General features: G+C 38.6%; 1 protein-coding gene across 3 annotated transcripts in view; it reads left to right on the forward strand.

The window, feature by feature from the left end:
- The window catches only part of RELN (reelin), a 279,714-nt gene that overhangs the window by 178,800 nt on the left and 77,738 nt on the right, over window positions 1-23,176 (forward strand). For all 3 annotated transcript variants that reach the window (XM_027639774.1, XM_027639775.1, XM_027639776.1), the window contains exons 16-22: window positions 372-481; window positions 3,317-3,383; window positions 4,335-4,568; window positions 5,190-5,351; window positions 9,374-9,610; window positions 15,266-15,458; window positions 18,120-18,232. In XM_027639774.1, coding sequence (XP_027495575.1) covers window positions 372-481; window positions 3,317-3,383; window positions 4,335-4,568; window positions 5,190-5,351; window positions 9,374-9,610; window positions 15,266-15,458; window positions 18,120-18,232 — 1,116 coding nt within the window. The remainder of the gene's footprint in view (window positions 1-371; window positions 482-3,316; window positions 3,384-4,334; window positions 4,569-5,189; window positions 5,352-9,373; window positions 9,611-15,265; window positions 15,459-18,119; window positions 18,233-23,176) is intronic.

The raw sequence follows: 23,176 nt of genomic DNA on the forward strand, positions 1-23,176 counted from the left end.
AGAGGGTTTCCACCAAACAGAGTTCAGTGATACTGAAAGGTTGCAATTTAGGAGATACTCACTGTGATGGAGAACCAAAGCAAAGGAGATTAAGGTCTTTGCTGACTTCATACATTCCAACGGGGGAAAAATGGCTAGGTTTTATAAGGTAATAATTAATATTCACATATTGTATGAAAATATCATGGGCCATGTTCTTCTTTTTTATTTGTGTTTTCTAAAGCTGCCATAAATTCATCCTTCATTTGAATAGATTTTAAAATTAGAACATCTCACAAGGCTTCCAGTATACATAAACATATCTGCAAAACATACAGTTGCTTAATAACTATCAGTGTAAAATGCTAGAGCCTGTGTTATATGTATTTCAGGTGGAACCGAATAACTATTCCCCTTCCCAATGCTGCATTAACAAGTGACACCAGGATTCGATGGAGACAAACAGGACCAATCCTCGGAAATATGTGGGCAATCGATAATAGTTAGTATTTTTATCCATGATCATGACAAATCAGAAGAGTAAATTTTTTATATGCTACTCTATGTAAACATATTTTCCACAATCATGAGCCAGTGAATTTACAGTTTATTAAATTCTTTTTCTGCTTATCTGCTCTTGGTAACAGGTACATTTTGAAGGTAGAGGGAAATTCTGCCATTTGAAAAGACAATAGCCTAGTAGATTACCTTTCTTTCTTTTAATTGAATGCTTTCCCGGAAAAGATATTGGTGGCAAGGGCTTAATATAACATTTCCTCTGTCTGCTTAGTCCTAATTACATAATTAGATACTACACTGGCTATTAAGGACATGTACTGCACCAGCCTTGGCAGCAGGTACAGCATTTGGAACGTATTTTTCCTTCTGGACGTAGAAGACCACCTTCAAGCAACGCTCCTACCAAAACAATGACAAAACTTTTATATTGTTTACAGTATCTTTGAGGAAAGTACCATATGTTTTAGGGAACTGTTCTTCTTTTAGGAAATTATTTTCCACATACCTTTTTTTAAAAGATTGGGAAGAACTAAGAGGAGCTTATATTGATCCATATATTTATAAAACAATGCAGGGGATAACCAGGACCAGAATTAAAAGGAAATACTTTAAAGCACAGAAAAAGTATTTAGGAACACAGGATAAAATGTGTGACAGGCAGAAATAAGCATGATCAGAAGGGCTAATTATGAGAAAGTGCAATTTTTTTAGCTTACTTGTTAGCCTTAAATGTTTTGGGACTAAGTAAACTACATACGGAATTTGTTTGGTTAGTTATGTGAAATATGTCATTTAGAGATTTACAGTGAGGTACAATAGTCTGTGAAATTTTGTAGTGATTCCCAGTAAGGTTTGATATGGAGCCTGGGAATGGTAAATAGTTACATTTTGCAGAATTCTTAAAACAGATTTATGCCTAGTTTTGAAAAGAAAATCCTTGAAGCAGATAAGGTAGTGCCACAAAGGAAAGTTTGTCACTAAAATTCATGAAAATTGTTCTCTTAATCATATTAATGGGAAATAGCATCATCTTGACATCTAGATGGAGTATTAGTGCTTGTCTTTAGAGATGAGATATACATCAAAAAGAAATTGAAATTAAGGGAAAATGTAGGTATGTAAACATAAAAGATGTCTGTGAGTATCTGCAAAGATGAGTTGCTACCAAAGAAAATGCAGACTTTAAGTGTTGGAGACACTCATGAGATTTTCACAGAAATGAGAAGATTAAATCAATCTAAGGATACAAATTCTTTACAGCAGGACAAAACAAGATTCTTAAAATCATTGACAATTCATTTATCTGCACTACCTTTGCTTGTAGAACAAAATACAATTCCATCAAAGGATGCTGTGTGCTCCAGTGTGTACCATGTCAAAAAAGGTTTTACAAAACCTTTACCTAAAAAGTACCTGCTCTGAATTTGAGGTGCAAAACCACGATATAGGAATCAAGTCTTAAAGATTAACATGTTTCTGAGGTTTTGAATGCCTCCTTTGTTAGATACTATGACACTCAAGCCTTACACTGTATTGTAGGGAAAAAAACATAAATATTGGCAATCCACTCAAATTCTTGAAGAGAGGAAGGTTTTCAAGGATTCAGTACTCTGACTTTTAGCTTTACAACTGTTTCCTATGTGAATTAAGTTTTAAATGAAATCTGGAAGCTGGCCATCTTTTCGAAACACTGGAAAAATGCCAATTTCCATGAAGTTTTTTTATTTTGAATGACATCATTACATCTTTAACCCTTCTACTTTTACCACCCCCTCAAAAAGACCTCAAAATACACAAATAAATCAAACAGACAGAACAGAATTTTTGCACCCTGAGAGGTGAGAAAATCTAGAAATCACGTGAAATCTGATGAGGAGTTACAGGGAGTAGCTAACAGAGATTTAGCGTGCGTCTGCCAGGGAGAGCTGATGCTGCCGTGATGGGCGACATCATGAAGCTAGGAAATGGAATAAGTACTGCTTGTTATAGAATTGGTGGCTATTCCTTCCAAAAGTCACAATGCAAGTGGATAACTCCAAGTAATAGGCAATCTTCAACAGAAAAAGTGACACTGCTCATGGTTAAGGCCTCTAATCATATTGTATTGAAATAATACTGCCCACAAGTTATGGATTTTCTTTATAGTAGTGCAAGGGATTTTATCAAGATTTGCTCATCTATCCATCATTCATATTTTTCACAATAAATCAACATTGTCAATTAGGAGTCATTGGAGGAAGATAAAGTAAAAGAGTAAATTAAGTCTGGTGTATTTTTGAGCCCATAGGATTTAGAATTTTATTCCATTTAAAATAATCAGTGAAAGAGTATGTATTTAACTGTATTTAATAGTTACTTAAGACATATCAGGGCAGGTTCCAATTCCCATAAGTACAGTGAAGTTAAGTATGTACATTTTAACGAGAGAAGCAGTGAAACATTTTTAAAATCTACAAGACTGTCATTGGAATGTACCTATATATATATATTGGATTACATCTCCAAACTAAGATGAAGGGAAGGCAAGAAAGTGGTCAGTGCCTAACAGATCATCTGATCTCATTTCACAGACTTAGAAAAACCAGGTACATTAATTAAAACAGCACTAATGTCTCCAGCCTCAGATAGACATTACCTTTTAATTAATAAATTATCCCAGGCTATCCTTGACACACTCAAACACATTTTATCCTATTGTAGACCTTTTCCAGGCAGTGGGATTAAGATGAATACAATAACAGTATATTTTCTTGTATTTTTCATATTATGTTTATGACATAACATAACTCTTCATTTAACGGATTTCTGTTCTCTGCAGTTTATATTGGTCCATCTTGCCTTAAATTCTGCTCAGGTCGAGGACAGTGCACTAGAAATGGCTGCAAGTAAGTTTTATAATTCAGTACTTGTACTCAATTTCTGCCACATAGTTCACTTGGTGATGTGAAAGTTGAAGTGATTTTCATTTCAGTCCTTGCTCTTTTAGATGACTAAATATAAAACTAGCATAGCCCCCAGAATGCCTAAAGCTAACTGGAGAGCTAGAGATCAATCTTTCTAAACAGCAGCATGTTTAATACTTCTTTTTTATTATTTTTTTTGCTAGAGAATCTAACTTCCAGTTCATTTTAAAATGGGCTACAGAGAACGCTGTTATGTCAGTGATGCATACTTTATACTGGTTTTAGAGGTGATTTGGAATTGTATCACTTTTATATTAAATGTTGGGAAATAATCAAATTTTTAATAGTTCTAATATCCCATAACCTAACATACCTCAAGGACAGAAGATCAGCACTCCACTTTTTTCTGGTAGTCTGGCATGTTAAAAGGGTTCCACCATAAAAAGTGAAAAGGTGCTTACTCAAAACCGGTAAGCATATTCTAAATATTGGTGTAGCTACTTTTAGGTATTAACAAGAGTGTGACCCATGTGGCATTCTGTTTTGTTACTTAATTTTTTGTAGTCACACCTAACAGTCTACAGACAAAAGCAAATTCATCGTATTACATATGAACAACTGTAAATTATGTCAGGTTTTTTGTTCCAAAAATGAATAAAAATATTTCTGCACTGTGTTATGTGTAGATCGGTGGTGTGTTCCTAACTATGTTTTTTTTAAATTGTAAGAGGAAGTACTACTGAAAAGAAATCATTGGCTATGCACCACTTTACCTAAGTAAAGTTCAGGGAGGTTCTTGGGCCTTTGTATTTTGAGAGGGACCTCGTAAACATCTTCAGTTCATGATCAACTGCAACCACTGTGTTGGTTTGACAACCAGCCACTTGAAAAGATGGGTCATTAGTTACACTCCTCAATCTTCCTCACCCACAGGTGTGACCCTGGCTTTTCTGGGCCAGCGTGTGAGATGGCATCGCAGACCTTTCCTATGTTCATCTCAGAGAGCTTCACCAGCTCCCGCCTCTCCTCCTACCACAGTTTTTACTCCATCCGTGGGGCTGAGGTCAGCTTTGGCTGTGGGGTCCTGGCCAGTGGCAAGGCCCTGGTCTTCAACAAGGACGGGAGGCGCCAGCTTATCACCTCCTTCCTTGACAGCTCCCAGTCCAGGTGAGAGGGAAAGAGGAGTAACGTGAGGCAAAGAAATTGGGGAGCCCCTCCCCTTCCAGCTACAACCTTCTGTATTATTAAGCTGATTGTTTTAGGAGGAAAAAAGCTTTTAAAAGACTCCTAGTTCCATGTTTTAATGGCAATTTCATAGATTTGCCTTTTTTCCTCCTGCTTTGTAAACAACAGAGCCCAAAACAGACTGCAGGGGAGTTATCATACAGCTTGGATGGAAAATATGAAATGTTAATATCAAACCTGAGTGTCAAAGCCAAGTGCTAATTAATTATTTATAGGTTGTGTTTATTTGACAGCTTGTGGCAACTGATTAGATCCATTCACTATCTCTCCCTCCCCTTCAGTGCCTAATAAATAATTAAATGCTGTAATGATTGGCATTTTTTTAACTATATGTGCCACACTGCATTACTTGACAATAAAAACAAATCACACGAACAAAACCCCATAACTGATATTTATCAAAATTTACCCAGATTAAGAAGATCTGAAAATAACCTGGTTAGGGGAAAAAAAAAAACAAACAAAAAAACAACAAAACCCCAAACCAACAAAAAACCAGTACGCAAACCATAGCCTACAAATATTTGTATAACTCTGATCCAGGTTCCTGCAGTTCACACTACGCCTGGGCAGCAAGTCAGTGCTGAGTACCTGCAAAGCACCCGACCAGCCCGGGGAAGGGGTACTGCTGCACTACTCCTATGACAATGGGATTACTTGGAAACTCCTGGAACACTACTCTTATCTCAACTACCACGAGCCAAGGTATGTGCATAACTGTGTGAGGAGTCTCAGGTGATATGACTGAACAAGCTGAGGCAGTGCAGGATGAAGGATAGAAATGTACTTGAGGGAAATAGGGGCATGTCCCTTGACACGGAAGCAGCCACTTGTAAAGAAAAATTAACATAAATTATTTGTAGCTTTGAAGCTATAGATACCTTCACTACACCATCCTCTGGGATTAGGAGTTTGCAGGCAGCACAGGACACCTCAGACAAAATCTGACTGTGAGGGTCTCTCCAGGTCTTCAGGGAAACTGCACCTGTGCCATTATGAAGGCGATTGCATGACTTCATGGCTGTGCCTGTGCCTGTGGGTTCGGCTCAGTGCCCTGGGAGGGTGACTGTCCCTGGGAATTGCACAAATCAAAAAGAAGTTAAACAAAGATCTCATCTCATCTAGTAGCAACTATGTTCGGTGTCAGATTAGAGAGGAATGTATCTCATGTGTTTAGAGAAGGTATTCTTTACCACTACATTTGTGAGACCACCCACCAATTTTAAGAGAGCAGTGCAAAATCAGAGGTCTCTATGAGCACACCTGTACTAAAAACTCAGAACAACCTGTGCTGGATCTGTGCAAACCCACTCAAACCTGGCAGCATCCACCTTTAATTAGGAGAGTGCTCCTAATTAAAGTTGATGTTCTGCAAGGGGGTACAGGAGAGGCAGAAACAGCAGCGGCATCACAGGACTCATTCCAGAAAGTCCATTCCTGCCCAAGGGTGGCTTTGACCTGGGTATTGTCCCATGTCTACTTCTCTACCCCTCCACTGAGTTCAAAGAAAACACCTGACTCAGCCCCAGGGGTGCATCTGTAAATAGTCTGCAAGTCACTTTATTTACTTATAACTTTCATTATTTATGTTTATTGAGCTCAGGTCAATGCTCTTAAAAAAAAAAATTAGATTTCCACATCTTTTCAATAACTCAGTACAAAACTGCAATATAGAAATTGTGATTAAGAATATTCTGATGGAAAAAAACTTGTAACATTAAAAGTATTTCCTGGGAGCTATAAGAAATATTCAAAAATCAGTGTCTGTATTTAGTAGAAGTGTAGTGTATACTTCAATTTCTGAAGTTTTAAATGTTTCCAAAGGAAAGATGCTATAAATCGGAACACTTACAAGTCTTCTTCAAATTTTCCTTTGCTTTCCTTTATTATAGTTGCATATATATTTTATGTGGCCATGTTCCTAATTCTTAGACTCAAGATTACATCTGTAGAAATTATATTTCCCTAAAGGTTTTTAATATATAGTACTATGAAATTTTTATAACAAAAAGGAAAATACACATTCCAGTGACTGATTTTAATGACGTTTAAGATATAAATGTAATAAGTTATATAAATGCCATAGACTTTTTTGCTTTTTGAGGTTAATTGTGAAACATAATTTCCATTGTTCTGACAGGGAAAAGAACTAAGTACAACGTACACAGGTTAGAAAGGTTTTACCATGGGATAGATATATAGTCCACTCTGGGTAGACAGAAAAATGACAGACATACAAACCTGAAGATAGATAACGCTGGCAATAATTATGATAAAGAACATGAAGAAAGCTTCACCTTTTCATATTATGTTGTCTGAAAATATCAGAATTTTTAGGAACATAGATGGACTGCTGCAAAGTTTGGCAATCAGTCTGTATCCAGGAATTTAATTAGTCTTCAGTCATACAAAAAATAATTACACATTTAATGTTCTGCTGAAAAGGTGCATTTAATCTGCTAACATTTGACAGCTGCATTTTTCTTCTGAGCAGAACAGCGGTGGCTTTTCAATATTAGGTATGCGCATAGCTTGAAAGAATGAGATCAGAGCAAAGGTCTCCCAGCTGGTTTTTAAGAAATCTAATGGTGGCTGCTAATGTTAGTGGGCACACTTTTCTTCTCTGCAGTAGAAAAGTCATTAGCAGGAATCCCCCTCCCTCTCCATCTATCTCCAACAAATCAAAGCGAGATAGGAGTTGTTACAACTGCAAATGTAGCCAGATTCTGCATACTAACATATGTGCCATACATGATGGTTTACACCTCTGTTTTTAAATTGCATTAGCTTAATCCCCTGGGATGAGAAATTTATTTTAACGTGTGTTAAATATTTTAACACCTGATACATATATCAGTGGTGTATGTCATGATTTAGGATTTTCTGTATATTACTGTCAGTGAGAATTAGTGTCCACGTGGGTGAGCTTATGAGAGTTAAGAGTGAAAGGAAGATGGAAGCATCAGAGGCAGCCACCTGAGGTGCAGGCATCAGAGGCAGCAGAGAAATATGTCCAGGATTATAGCAGAGCATTAGCTCATACAAGTGCCAAGTGCTTCACAGCACCCACTGGATACAGTGCTTCTCCTGGCCAGGGTACCTGCTTTCCTCAGGTTCACATGGATGACAAAATCGTTGGTTCCTTTTAGCATCAGTAGTGATTTAGTGTCATTTGTGCCTCTAAAAATTAACCCAAAAGGTCATCAAGTTGCTTCTTATTGGAGAACCCTTGGTAGAAAAGAAGTCCTTGTAGTTTATTCATATCAGAGAGCAATGGGGCTTGGTCTTTCTCCTAGAAGGGTACGAAGTCATTCAGGCATGTTTGAGTGTAAAGGAAATGTATCCACCACACATAAAAAGTATGTACAGTGCTGGTTCCGTGCCACAGAGATACAGCAGCTGTCACCTCTGGCTGTCCCTAGACACTGCCCCCTCCGGCCTACGGAGAGCAGAAAGCTCCTAGAAATGCCAGGCAGGACTTTTTGAGCACTTCCCAACTATTTGGCCAAGCCATTTGATTTTTTTCTGGTTAATGAATTAATATATTCTTTTTTAAAATGAATGTAACATTAAATAACAGTATTATAAGTTTACTATTTACAAGGACAGTGTAGCAAGACACTTTTAAGAGTGTGGTTTTGCACTAAGAGCAACACAGGCACAAGACTCTTTGGTGTGCAGAGAATAAAACATTACAACAGGCAGCTTATAAAGCCTTAAGTCTAAAAAATTTGAAGCTAAAAAATAAAAAGATGCTTCCAGTTTACCCAACTTATCATTTTATCCACATTTCCTCTAAGAGAGAAAGAAAAATATCAGCTACATGATGAGCTTGCCAGAAACCCTTTTTCCAGCAAGTAATTGTACCCCAATGGAGACAAATGTCCCTGTTGCCAGTCTGTCTCACAGCTGACATGGCTGTGTGGAGTACCATGGTCCTAGTGATTTATGGAGCTTTTAAGAAGGTATCTTTGCTGTGGCAATTAATGCATGCTCCCTGCTGCAGTGTTATGATAATTGCTCCTGGAAATTAGATATTACTCTTAATTTTCTTTGCAGTTTGTCAATTCTACTTTTGTTGACATAGCTGCCATGACAAATCAAATGACCTTGCATACCAGAAGCACCTGAGACTCACCTCCAGTTGCAGCTCTGTGCAGCTACAAAAGCAAAGTGTCTGCCATTAAAGACTATACATAATCACACTGTCTGACAAGATGAACTTTTTCCATCTGAATGTGGCCATTTACAGGAGTGGGTTCTTCTAGGACAAGAACACCATGGGCATGATGTCAGTGCTGTGCAGGAACTAGCACAGATGTTTAGAAGATGCATGTCTTCAGATCAGGATAAAAGCCACTGAGTCTGAGAAAATGGAACTGGAATTCTTAAGTCCTTGTCAGTTGATCATTCCATTGCGAATTTGCACCTCTAAGTTTACAGAGAGCCCCACAGTTGCAGCAAAATTTACAAAATGGGTAGAAACTCTTTTTGGTGGCTTTTGCAAGTGGCTGTTTTTCAGTAAATACATTGATTACCAAGAGAACTAACAATTCCCCTGTCCCTCTGACCGGTACCAACTATACCACTAGATGCTACAGTATTTTTTGGCTGAATCTAACCCATGATTTTTAGGGTCATTGAGAAAAAAATTACCCTAAAACACAACCCCATGGAATTACTACAAATGGCAAAACTGTCAATAATAATTTTGTTTTGTTTTCCAGAATAATTTCAGTGGAGCTGCCTGAAGATGCAAGACAGATCGGCATTCAGTTCAGATGGTGGCAACCCTATCACTCTTCTCAAGGCGAAGACGTGTGGGCAATCGATGAAATTATCATGACCTCTGTGCTTTTCAACAGCATCAGTCTAGACTTCACCAACCTAGTTGAGGTCACACAGTCTCTGGGATTCTACCTGGGAAATGTTCAACCTCACTGTGGACACGACTGGACTCTTTGGTGAGAAACACGTATTCTTTTCTGTTCTACTTTTGTTTTTCTTGTCTATTCATCCTGCTAAGAATCAAGTAACTGCTGAAAACGAGTCATTCCAGTAGCTATTCAGAGTTTTTTCTCTTCCTCACATTTTGGACAAAAATACAGTTGCTATTCTAATTGCAATTAGCAGTTAGTTTTTACTCCCCATTGCACAGAGACTTAATGTTTAATGGGAATACTGAATGCAGCATTCTTTTCCCACAAAATAAAGAACATTCTATTAGGAAAAAAAAATTATAAATTTTTCATAATCTTCACTTAAAATCCAGTCAGGTTAATACAGGTATGGAGGTAATGAAATTATCTATTAATTACAGACTGAATATTTTCTAAGTGATGTTCAGATTTGTGTATATAGCCATTAGATTACAATCCAGATAGGAAAGGCAGCAAAATGTGGGCAGAATAACATTAGCCATTTGTAGTTATTTTGTCTAGTAATATATCCATTTAGTCATTTACACTGTGATCAGTGTTATGACATATCGCAATTAGGCCTAAAATATGCTGTGTATTTAGAAACAAAAGCAAGGAAACATCACCTACCACAAAGAAAATAAAGGCAAGAAAAGAAAAAGAAGGGAAAAACAAAGAAAAAAATTTGTTAGTATTGCATAAAAATAAGCATTTTTAGTAAAATATTAAAATGCTTCACAAAAATAAAATTCTGGAGCACACAAGTGTAACATTTGGAATTAATACAAAGGAAGTTCAATTTAAAATCTGTCTTTTGATTAAAACCAAATAACAGTTTCATGCTAGTTTAATCAACCTATAAACCCAGTATAGTTTTAATTGGCACAGATTTATTTCTTTGGAGAAAGTACAATCACAGTAATTATGGAAAACCTCAAGAAAATATAAATAATTTTAGTGTCCCTGTGGACACTCAGAGAAACACTGCTGTATCTATGAGCAATCTGATTTGACTTTCTGATCATCTGTCAAACTAAAAGGAGTTGGCTTAGCAGTAGGAACAACACCGAATGTGTTCTAGCGCTGATAATGAGGCAGTAGAAGCACCATTAACCACTTTAATAAGGACAAGGAAGGTACTCACTGCTCATTAAAATGAAACAACACGGTTTAGGGCTCAAACTGTTTGCATCTTCCTCATCAAAGAGTTGGAATGAAAGCCCTTTAATGACATTGTTTTCTCTCTCTTCTTTTAAGAAGACCATCTTATCTTGGGGAGGAGGGTAGATTATTTAAGATAGCAGAGGTTACTCTATTTTCCTCTTATGAATGTAAATCAGAATCAAAATAATAAACACTGAGCTAAATTCTCCCTCCCACTTATTGACTAAGATCTGTAGTGCTCAGGCATAGTAGAAATGTTGAACTTTCCATGCATCAAAGAATCAAAGCCTTTGCAATATTTCCTTAGTATTTATATATAAGTATTTTTCATTATCACTGGAAGACAGGAACTCTATCCTTCACTGACCTTGTTTCTCTCAAGGGAAATTTTTAAACTTACACAAAGTCTCTACAAATGGTTGCTAGTTAAATTAATTATTGCTGGTTTTTCCCAGCTGTGAGTCCATTTGGTTCTCATTTTCTAACTCATGAGTTTCTATGAGCAGAGCGTGCAGTAGCACTGACACCATCCTCTTGAGAAAAGTCTGACAACAGCTTTTTCATTAGTACAAGTACGGGAAATATGCTATAAATCATTTTACAGGGTGTCATCCCCAGGCCCATTTTCGCTGAATTGCCTTTGATTGTCTATTAGGCCTCTATTTCTGCTTCAGAATCTGTAAACCTGAAACATTTATCCTTAAAACTGGAGAAAACTGAGGAGAGGGATTTTATTTTTTATTTTAAGAGACAGCTTGTTCTTTTCTATATCTGGCTTCATTTAAAATAAGAGAGGTTTGTTGATATACATGTGTTTTGAGCAAAGGTGATTTTTGAGTGCTTGTAATGGTCTATGTCCAGAACAGTCACTTTATTTGACCGTCATTGTCAACATTTGGTTTCAAATTGGATCTTGGACTTTAGTATAACAAGCATATTGGTTATACTGAAGAAACTCCAGAACCCCTTTAAAATGAAGTATTTGATGATGTTAATGCATCACTTCCTCAAAATGCTCATATTCCAGCAAGGTTATATATACATATATACATACATTCATCAGGACATGAAAAAAATAGCCAAGCTGTTATAAACAAATTTACCAAAATTAACCAAGCTGTTGGTTAATAAATGTCTTTAGTCAGATTATGACATTATGATTTTACTCAATGTTTTCAAGAATAGAGAGTCCCACTGTCCCTGGAGAAGTCTGTGGGAAGACTGTAAACCTGCCACATCATGAACTATCTTTATGTAGCAAGGTAATACAGTGGTCCTACATCAGCTTGATAGTTTACCTGTTTAAAATGTTTTCTTTTAGATCAATTGTTACTCTGTAATAAGCAGAAAATTTCAGGTAATCAACTTAATTCTATTAATTCAGTTAATGCATTAGGAATTACTTTGCAAAGTAGGTATGATGTGATGTAAAAAGACACAAATATCTCCTGACTTTGATGGAGGCAAAGCTCAGGCTGGTGCAAGCGTTTGGCCAACATGTCAATATTTTCGGTCAATGCAGCTTTATAAAACAAGCATCCGTGTGGCTTCTCAGTATTCCTAAAAGTACTGGCCTTGAAAATATGGTAACTCTGGGGATCTCAGAGAAGTTTGGAGCAATGCAGGTTGGCTGACATTGACTGTGATACCATTCCCAGAAGTACCAATTAGCTGGCAGTGCTTTGAGGGAGAGTGATTGTTCTGAGGGCACCTATGGGTATTGTGTTCCTGTGCCTCTGCAGGTCTAATTATATACGTGCCAGAAACCAACTCACAGCAACATATTTATACAAAAATGAAGCCTCTGCATTCTCGTTTCTGAAGATTTTTTAGTTAATTATTGTTACGCCAGGGACATTACTTCATCTTTTACAAAATCTGGAAATGTATTCCAGCTGTGTGGCTCCCAGAACAAAGAAAATATTTGGTATTCCAGGAGAAGAGCATAACCCTAGCCATGTACATGAGAGACTGGAGAGCAAAGAAGTGGCAAGTAAGGTGGAGCCCCAACTTTAATGCTACTCATGTTCAGCTGAAGGCAATTGGTGGTTGATAAAGGACTTTGTAAACCCCTTAAAAGAGCTTCTTATAGAGTATCACAGTTTGTCTTCATCTCAACACTAGCTTCCTTTTTTACATGTCTTTAATATCCATTTTAAAGAGCTGGTTTGACTTTTTAACCATGTTTGCTTAGTATACTATGTACAATATCCAGTGGCTAAGTTATTCAATTAAAATGAATACTAAACTTAAAATGTTTTCATAATGACCGGAATGCCACCAGAAAGAAAAGATTAGAGTTTAAGGGGTTTTTCTCATTTTACACTAGTAATATTGAATAGAGGGAATTTTTCTGAAGACAAGGGAAAAATGTAACATTTAATTCTTTGCACCTATGCTGAGTACAGTCCTTCACTTCTCTTCTATTACTTTGGGAAGATAGCTTCTGAGCAGATGCTTCATCAAACTGTTTAGTTTCAACTCCTTTACTCTGTTCAGATGAGCTTTAGGTAACTGTGTTGTGTTGTGTTGAGGTATATTGTGCAATGCCAAATCATTTTCCAGAGCATTGTAACTTTCAGCCGATTACACTGCACATGGCTGACTGATACCTGAGGAGCCTGCTTGTATTGGCACCAATTTCCCAAGAGGGCTTCAGTAAAACTGTGTTTTCCCACATCAGCCATGAAATTTCAAGCTGCTTTGTAGAAATAAAAACCACTTTTAAATTTGTGGATCTCTGTCATTTTGAAAAGTACAAGGTAAAGTTTGGAAGAAAAATAAATTCAGGCATTATCCACACAAATTCTTCCGAGATGCATTCAGTTCTAACCATGAAGCCACAAACCATAGGTTGTCAGCTGGACTGCTGGTGAGTGTACATTATATCCTCTGCTCAACTTAAAATTATCCTTCCCATTGAGAAGAAAAACACTGACAACATCAGCTGAAAGAGCAAGCAGTTCAGATACAGTTTTCCAAGACATCTCACTGCCTGCTGGTCCAGTTGTGCATGACAGTGCCCTAGCAGTGAAGGGAGTGTCCATCCGCAGTCCGTTCAGGGTGCTGATCAACAAAGACGGGGTAGTTTCATATGGTGTCATGACTTGGATCATCCTTTAGGAAATTAAGTTACAGAGAGTAACATCAGAGAGTAGAAAGCAGCCTGCATCTCCACTTGTGCCAAGTAACAGCAATTTGAATGACAAAACTAATGTCAGCTTTCAGCAGTTTCCACTAAAGCTTTGAGGCAGGATGCTGACATTTATGGCTTAAGTACTCTCTCTGGAAAGGACTCTATAGAAAATGGTGTGGGTCAGTGAACTAATTTAAAAGAGTGCTAAGTGACTCTGACTTATCCTCACACCCACTTCGTCATGACCTTGAATTTTACAGGAGTAGAAGCTAATATCTTCTATTGTACTGTATTTAAAGATTAGGATTTCTTATTTAAGGAGATAAACTTTAGCTTATTCAGTCATAAGAGCAACTCTGAACTAGATTATTCTCTTCATCACCACTGTTCTGAATTTAGCTTTTTCATATTTGCATGATGATTTGCAGTGATTTTCTTTATAAAGAGCCAATCCCTATCCTAAATTGTTCACATTTAAGAACAGTCTTAGGAAATTTTGAAGCTTAAAGGACAACAGTACTTCTGAACACACTAAGTAAACATCTCAAACTAAGGAGAGAGAGGCAATTTTCATTCTAAGTAAACTTTCCTTAAAATGCCCTGTTTTAAATCCTAGTGTGCCGGATTCAAAGTTTAAGTTGTTGTAACTTCCTCCCTATACCTCTCTTGCACGTGGGGTTTTGTTTTGGGTTGTTTCTTTTGAAAAGTGCATAGAAGAAAACCCTGCCTTTAAAATGAAATAACCTTGTAATTTCAGACTATATACTGTGTTACTGTATATGTGATAACTGGGTACCTTGTAATGTGTGTATGTGTATTCCAAACATTACTATTGTTCTCCAATCCACTAGATAACATAACTCTTATATCAGTACCTCCTACAGAAAAGAAGCTGAGGATAGAAGATATTAATTCTGAAACACAGACAAGTCAGGGAATTCATGGCATATAGGATCACTTGAAAATCAATGGAATGAAAAGTCTATGTAATAGGAATATGTTAAACTAGATACGGTGTATCTTTACTGTCCAGTATTGGAATGAAATTACAGTTCTTACTGTGGCATGACCTTAGGCAATGGACACTCCTGGGGAATGAACTTTCTTTATGTTGGTTTTAACTTATGTTGCTCTTTCTTGATCCTAACTTGATCCTTAATACAAAGAGCATATAGTAAGAACTAACAGAATAATTCAGTGTTTTGCATTCTGGGATACATCAAGGCCTTCCTGGTAATTTGCAGAAGTACCAACAGATTCTTCTGTGCCTGGTCTCATCCCATGTGCCGATCCACAAAGCAAAGGCAGAAGCATCACCATATTTAACCCAAATCCACTCATAATGTTCCTTTCTGAAATATTCTGGGGACAGATCCTGACTCTTTCCTTACATCTCTCAGTTTTACAGGAGACTCAAAGTTAGCTTCTAGCATGCGCTACGTGGAGACCCAGTCTATGCAGATTGGAGCTTCGTATATGATACAGTTCAACTTGGTGATGGGCTGCGGTGAGGCATTCACTCCTCATATGGACAACCAGGTGAAACTGGAGTACTCCACCAACCATGGCCTCACATGGCATCTTGTTCAGGAGGTGAGGCTGGCAGCGAGGACTTTGTCTTCCATAAACTCTGCATATACAAAGATCATCTGAAATAACACTTCTGGCATTGAACAGAGAAAGATGTTTTTTCCTTTATCACCTTTCAATAAAGAAATTCTCACTTGGAATCAGTCAAAATTACTATTAGAGGTATTTAAACTGTTCTTCATAATATTTGGAAGAAAAGTATCTGCAAGCCTGAAATACAAAATTGTGACAGAAATGGATCAAGGTTGAGAAAAGAGCTGGGGCACAGTTAGACAGAGCTACAGGGTAATGGCTGAGATCTTTCCTGTGCTATTGCTTTGTTTTTCTGAGCAAAATGCATGTACTGTTTCCTGGAATTTAAATGGACAGAAATTCTTTCTGCCCTTGTGCGCAGCCATTTCGTAAATGGAAGGCGCATTCCTTCAGGGGATTGTAATGTAGAGACTTTCATCTCCCATCCCTGGTTCAAACACAGTCCAGGGCCATAATGACCGGCTGTTTCCCCCACTCTGTTGGAAGTGCAAATAGCAGTGTTGGCTGCTATTTCCCTGCGTGGCTCAGCCCTGTCTCAGCACAAATGTGAGTAGCACATTTGGCCATGCTTTGTGCTTTTGTTTCCCCTCTTAGATCAAAAGCTGGACTTTCCCTGGCCTCAGGGTGAACTAACCAAGGTCCTTTGGCTGCCTCTGAGCGGGTTCAGAGGGTGTCAGGGAACTTGTCCTAGTGTGTTTTCACTGCCTGCTCTGCAGGCTCACAGAAGGATTTGTGTGTCACGTTCCACATCTTCTATGAGCTTTGTCCAGTTACCTTTAGACGTGTTGTGTTTGGCACATTTACTTTGGTGGGCAGAATAGAGAAATGGTAGTAAATGAGTTTTTACACTTTGCAAATCTAAATCATGATTTCTTACTTTAAACTAAATTCAGAGGAAAGCTATAAATTCTGTATTTCAAATGCTGTTAGTGTCTTTTATACATGGCATCATCATGGTGTCCAAGAATAACTCCTAGTGGTGGGTGTTTGGAGTTTGTGCTTGCCATCAATGGAAGATCAGTTGCCTTCAGATTTTAGTGCTCCTTTCCTCGCTGAATGGAGCTGAGTTCAGAGAGGACTTGCAGCGAAATCGTTTTTCTCACACCACCCATGTTGCTGTGATAAAAGACTATTTGTAGTATATTTCAAGGACATAATCTGGCAAATAAACAAAACACTAATTAATTAAAATGTTTGAAAGTTTTGTTTGCTTCACAAGCACTGATCAGACCCTGTTTTGTAAGATCTTTTAGGGGAGATGAATCAATGAAAACTGTTTGAAAATTGCTGGAAAGGAAATTAAGCCTTTAGAAAATCTACTAAAAGGAAGCCCCAGCAAAACAGAATAAGGTCTCAGATCTTCATTTAATACTCTAAGATATTTGAGCAATAAACATCTCTGTAAAATAATATATTCTGCCCTTGATCATATTTAATATATAACTATTAGTGTATAATTTAACTATATAAATATTCTTAATTGCCATTACCACTGTAGAGAATCACTGCTTTAATATTAGTTTCAGAGCAGTCGAAGTGGGCTACTTGCATAAGCAGGTGTCTGTCCCTAAGGCCCCCCTCTTACCTGATACCTTCATGGGGGTGAGCACAGCAGTGAACAGCAAAAGACTCTTGGGCATGTGGGGATGGTCAGGAGAAGCTGTGCTGTGGCAGTGAGTGGCAGAAGGGACTCTCCGAGTGGGTACCTAGAACAGGATCATGCAGATTGGTAATAACTTTCAAGCACTTTATCAAAACTGCAAGCACTTTGTCAAGCACTTCATCAAAACCATAGCACAAAAGTTTTGGGTGCTATTCTGGCAATGTATATATAAATGAATGAACTATAGCAGAAAAAAATGAAGTAAATGAAGTAACATGGGAAGGGCAGTTGTAGAAAACAGTAAGAAGCTGTGATAATAGACTTCATTTATATTTAATATTAAAAAGATGTGATAATGATCATATTTTCTGAGTAGAAAAAAGAAAGTTTGGGGAACAGACCTCACAAGGAATCCAACTTAAATGCAGAAATAATCATAGAACCAGGAAGGAGGAATTTACACCACTTGGTGTAGGTGTCAAAGGAAACACAGACTGCAGAGCATGGGAAGAGCCTCTGGACACAACTCCAATAGCTGCAGTTGAGTGCTCTGCTGTGGCTCTGTCTGTTTCTGCACCCCCTGCAGATGGAGAGTGTGGGCACAGCCAGTATGCCCAGGCAAGAGCTCACAAATAGGTCTCCAAAATTTCTGGAGTCTGGAGGTCACTTGCATAGACTTATTCCGTAGTGGTCTTGTTGGCTTCTTTCATAGTCCATGCTAGATGCTGGGGTGAAAATAGTAAAAAAAAAAAAAAATGAGCTACACACCCTCATGGAGGAAAGCAAAACATTACTAGTCACTAATGCTAAACTCTTTAAAGACTCATATGGCTTTTTTCCATCCTTAATTGTACTACTAGTTGTCTGAGAAATTTCTCTGCATCATGCCAGGATTTTTCTGCTTCTGGGTCTTTCACTCCAACATCTGGGCCCAGACAAGCTCCTGTTTCTGTTGAATATTTAACCTTTCTTTCTGCTCCCGATTATTCCCTAACATTAAATCTGGTTTTGAAATGTTTTACTTTAAGGAATGTCTTCCCAGTATGCCAAGCTGTCAGGAGTTTACATCAGCAAGTATTTACCACTCTAGTGAATTTACTCAGTGGAGGAGAATCACTGTTCTTTTACCACAGAAGACTTGGTGAGCATTTATTTCTTCTCTTTAAAATTTTTTTTGGGGTGTAGATAATTAATCTGCTTTTAAATTGCTATGACAAAGAACAAGTTCTCTGTAGGTCATACTCAAGCCAGTAGGTGGGGTGCCAGAGCTGACCCAGTTGCAGGTATTTAACATAAAAATGCATTCCTTACATAATTAGAGAGTGAAATGTTGGGAAAGTCAACAGAAACTATTGTTTAGGATTGTTTTTAATACATACTCTGACTCTTCTAGTAAAGTTCAGACCTTTTCAAAAATAGTGGTTCTTGTCTATAAATGCCCCATTGGAGGAAGGCTTTATTTGGATTGTTAGTTTTTATTTTGCACATTCCTTATTGTTTACATCTTCAGACCAAAGCCTTCTATAAACAATAACTAATGATTCATTTCTGGGAATTTTTTAACTTTTGTTTCTTTTTATAGCATGTCTTAAAAAATAACATTCTTTTCTGCAAAAAACAGCAACAAAAATTATGAGAAAGCCTTACACTATTCATATTATTTTAATTAAACTACATTTGCTTGCCCTAAAATTTTTATTTATTAACTACATGGTTTCTTTCATTGTTTATTTTAAAATCTTTATTATAATATACAAATAAAAAGTTGTCACAAATCCCAATAATCTTCAGGGCTTCCTTCATTTGAGAATTTAATTATTCCAATTAGAGCTACATTTTATTTAGGCTTGACCTGAATCCATCACAGCAATTGCAATGAGAGCTTGCTCAGATTAAGTTATCATTGTATTTCCCCATCCTTCATCATTATTTTTTGCACTCTCCACGGCCTCCACACAACCTATTTCCATCAGTCACACCACAATGATACCTTCTTTCAACACACTGGCCATTTTTACTGTACAGCCAATATTCAGAATTTCCTGTTTACAGGCAAAATATCAAGGGCAAATATCAAATCCTTAAAACATATCAGATCAGATAATACCAAATAGCACAAGTAAGTCTATGATTAAGTGCTTTGTAGTTAGATTATAATGTGCTGAATCTTACATGCCATTATGTTCTACCAGGTGCAAAATCTGTGGTTCACATAGGCACTTAGGAGTTAAAAGAGTGTCTACAATTTTTCAGGTTACACTCTAAAGCAGGCTGTTATTCTTAAATTTATTTATAAGATATATATACTGTACTCAAAGTTATTATTATACATTCTGTATTTGATGGTAATACCAATGTTGTGGGCCTTTTCTTCTTTAGGATCTACTCATTTTTCTCAGCATATGAGGTGACAGAAGCAAACAATTTATTTTTAATTTAGGAGACCGTGGGGAGAAATCATGATGGAGTAATAGCTGGGTTCCTGTTTTATGCTGTGCACAAATCATAAATATTTCACACTCTTTGCACAATCTTTTATCTGAAGGGATTCCTGTCTTTTACCAGAGTTTTGTTTGTAATTAAGGTACAAATTACCACTGAACATTTCTTTGCTTTTCATAGAACACATTTTCTGTGTTGTGTTGTGCTATGGCTTTATTGGGATGAAGAGGAAGATTGGCTGCATGTTCCTCACCAAAATCAATCCAGCACACCAGATGCATCTCAGCCACTTTCCCCTCTTTTTAACCCTCCTTTCCACTGGCAAGGAGCAGGCTGAGGGCTCAGTAGTTCTTTTGGGTTGAGATTGGGAGGAGATTTTTTATGCATTTTAAAAGCACGCTTACCAGCAGAGAGCAAGTTTCTGCCTTTCCAAAACCTGGGCATTCCTGTTGAACATTTGTTGTGTGCCCTTCACTGCCAGCCCAGCCACACGGAGGGCATCCTACCAGGTGGCTGGTAGTGAACATGCTCCACAGGGCTCTTGTTTGGGATGTCCTCCCTCCCTCCCCTATCCCTTTCCCACTTGTATTCCACTGCAACAACCACCCATGGTGGGCAAAATCTTAGTAATGGCCAGGAAGAACAGTGCAGAGGGGTAGAGCCAGGTCTGCTGCCTTCCCAAAACTGGGGTGAAAGCAAGGGTGCTTTGGAGACCTTCCTTTTGTCTCAACCCCTCAAGACAAAGATTGCAACATACACACCCTGCCCTGTGCTTACTGCACAGGGAAATAAACCACCTAAGCGAAGATTCAGGAATGACTTGTTAGCCTTGCTCTGGCCCTTGGTAGCCTCAATTGCCCTCACACCCCTGCTCAGCCCTGCTACGGTTGCTGGAGATTTTATCCCTTCATGCACAGCTCTTACTGAAGGTTTGCACCTTGGGTGCATGGGTAGTGTCAGATTGTGGCACTGTGCTGATGCAGCTGGAAAATTGTTCCTTAACAGCACCTATTTCTCTTGTAAAACTTTCTGGGTGTGCTGCTTTTTCTGCACTTCTGTAGATGTTCTGCATCTGTCAAGCATGATTTTGCAAGGTCCCTGTGTTATCTGAGATTTGGGATATTGGGAAATCTGTTGCAAGAGTGAGACTTGTATTGAAGAAATGAAATGTATGCACCTGCTTGCTGAAATTGTATTGTACTTGAACTGAACATTTCTAACACTGATGAAAATTAATTTCAGTTTTATGGGAGGCATTTACATATGAACAGGCCTTAATGAGATACAAGCAGCTGTCAGTTGCTGACTTCATAAACAAATCAACACCTAATGACTGAATGAGAGCTTCAGGATAATTGGGTAAATGTAATTATGGTAACTCAGAAGGTAGCAAATATAATTTTATCAGCCACAAATTTGCATTAGATCATTAGGGCTTTTAATATCAGGAGGGAAGGCAATGATTTTATTTTAACTCACATATCTGAAAAATTTTATAACAGAAAGAACATCATTTCACTTGCAGTACTTCTGGGACATGATTTCCTTGTGCTTATGTAAAATGTCACACAGCAACAACGACTTTTATTTGACATCAACCTGACTTAGATATAATGTCGTCAGAAAGCCAGATTGCCTTCCAGTAGCACAAAAAAAAAAAAAAAAGGAAACAATATGAGGAACTAGGGAGGTTTATTTTACTTGTGCTGCACTTCCCATTTCAATAGATGTCCAAATGGTGATTGTCCAGAAAACCAGTATTTTATCACTGAGAATGCAGCTGACACTCATCTCCTTATTCTCTTTTCTTAATTAACATGGCTTTTTTTAAATTGTTGATTACCATTTTTAACAGCATAATCCTCTTAAGCTGTTGTTACCTTGAGGTGCAGAGCAGCCTTGGAAAGCTTTCAAAAACAGTGAGCAGGACTGGCTTTTCAGCAGCGTTGCTTTCACAATTGCCAATTCAGCCTAACACACATTATCCCTCACCCAGGGAGGAATCCGGATCTGTGACAGCTCTCCCTGCCCGCAGCCCTGTGACGGTGGCATCGCTTCCCGCGGGACCCCTGGCAGCAGCTCGGGGACCACGGAATTCCCGCAGTGGCAAAGCTGTCCCCAGGGGAGAGCTCGCTGTCTGCAGATAAAAATAACCCCTGCCCGCTGTGATGTGGCTCCCCGGGGACCATCCCCCGTCGCCACACCTCCGTTTCGGCCACATGTTCATCTCCAGGCACTAATCAGCCTCCTGCCTTCCTCCCCTCCCCTTAAATGGTAGAAACAAACCTCCTGCAATCGCTGCATTTATCTGGGGGAACTTTTAAGTCACAAGTGGAGCAGAGCACACCCTTGGCTTGACGTGCAGCCAATATGAGGAGTCTGAGGAGGAAGATGGAGCTACCCCAGCAGCGTGTGGCCCTGTGCTCTGCACCTGGCAGGGGCAGTCCCCTGCATCAGAAATGCTACAGTGAGACTCTCCAGAGAAACACTTTGGTCAGGTGAAAACCACACAAGCCCCAGAAGGGGATGTGAGCTCTAGTGTGAGCTCTGTGCCTCGTGGTGCAGGCTGAGCCCTGGGAACAGCCCCAAAACGGAGCTGCACAGGGATCTCAGTGGGGCCTCAGGTGTGGTGCTCCATTGGGCACAGAGGTGTTCCCTGTCATTACACAGGGCTGGGCTCTCCCCGCTGTTTGTGTAGGTTTGGTGTGAGCTTTGTGCCCCAAAACCAGCCATGGTGCAGCTGCAAAGCCACCCTGAAGGGTCATTTGCACCCGGCAGCAGCCAGTGAGAGGCAGAGTCAATGCCATCAATGGCACATCATGCAACACCAGGAGCTGTGTTTAGGGGACACCACCATTTGTTGGGCACCGTGAAATTTCCATGGCGTGTTACACTGTAAATTTCTTCCACTTTACTGTAAATAACTCTGGGCTGCAGGGTCTCACACCCCACCTCTACCCATACACTATCCCTGATGAAAGCCAGAGATGCCCAACCACAATGGTCTCCCTCCTGTTACTTGGGAAAACAACATGACACAAAGCCAGAGATGCCCAACCACAGTGCTCTCCCTCCTGTTACTTGGGAAAACAACATGACACAATTTTATTGTGCTGGGAGTTCATGGGTGTGTGTGTTTGTCTGCTCTAATACCATTCTTCTGTATCAGTATTGTTATTTTCCTCAGCACACATTAGAGTTAACACCAGTTGTTACTGCTCTTTCCAGAGCCTAAAACCTCTGTCAGGGCTCTCTGTGGTGCCATTGAAACTCTGTAGTGAACATGAACCTCACCACTGAAGGTGATGTGCTGGCCTCAGAGCACTCAAAAAATAAACAGTAAATAATTGTGGTAAATATTGACTGTTCGTTGTGCCTACACAAGCCTAGGAAGCTCTTCGTGTGCAGATTACTGGCATTGTGCACTTTTAATGTATAATTCATAGCTCTTCTAATGTAACCCATCAATACATTATATCCTGAGGGATTATTTAATCAGCGTATCTGCCCCTGCAGATTAACTCTGTGTGCTGTAAAAATGCTTACAGTATTTGTGATATCAAACAGATACTTAGAACAGACAACAAGGATCATTTCCATTAAAAATCAAGCCTTTGGGCACCTTCACTTGTTTTTTTTAAAG

The sequence above is a fragment of the Corapipo altera genome, unplaced genomic scaffold (assembly GCF_003945725.1).
Source record: "Corapipo altera isolate COAL_440 unplaced genomic scaffold, ASM394572v1 1b, whole genome shotgun sequence".
Lineage (NCBI taxonomy): Eukaryota > Metazoa > Chordata > Aves > Passeriformes > Pipridae > Corapipo > Corapipo altera.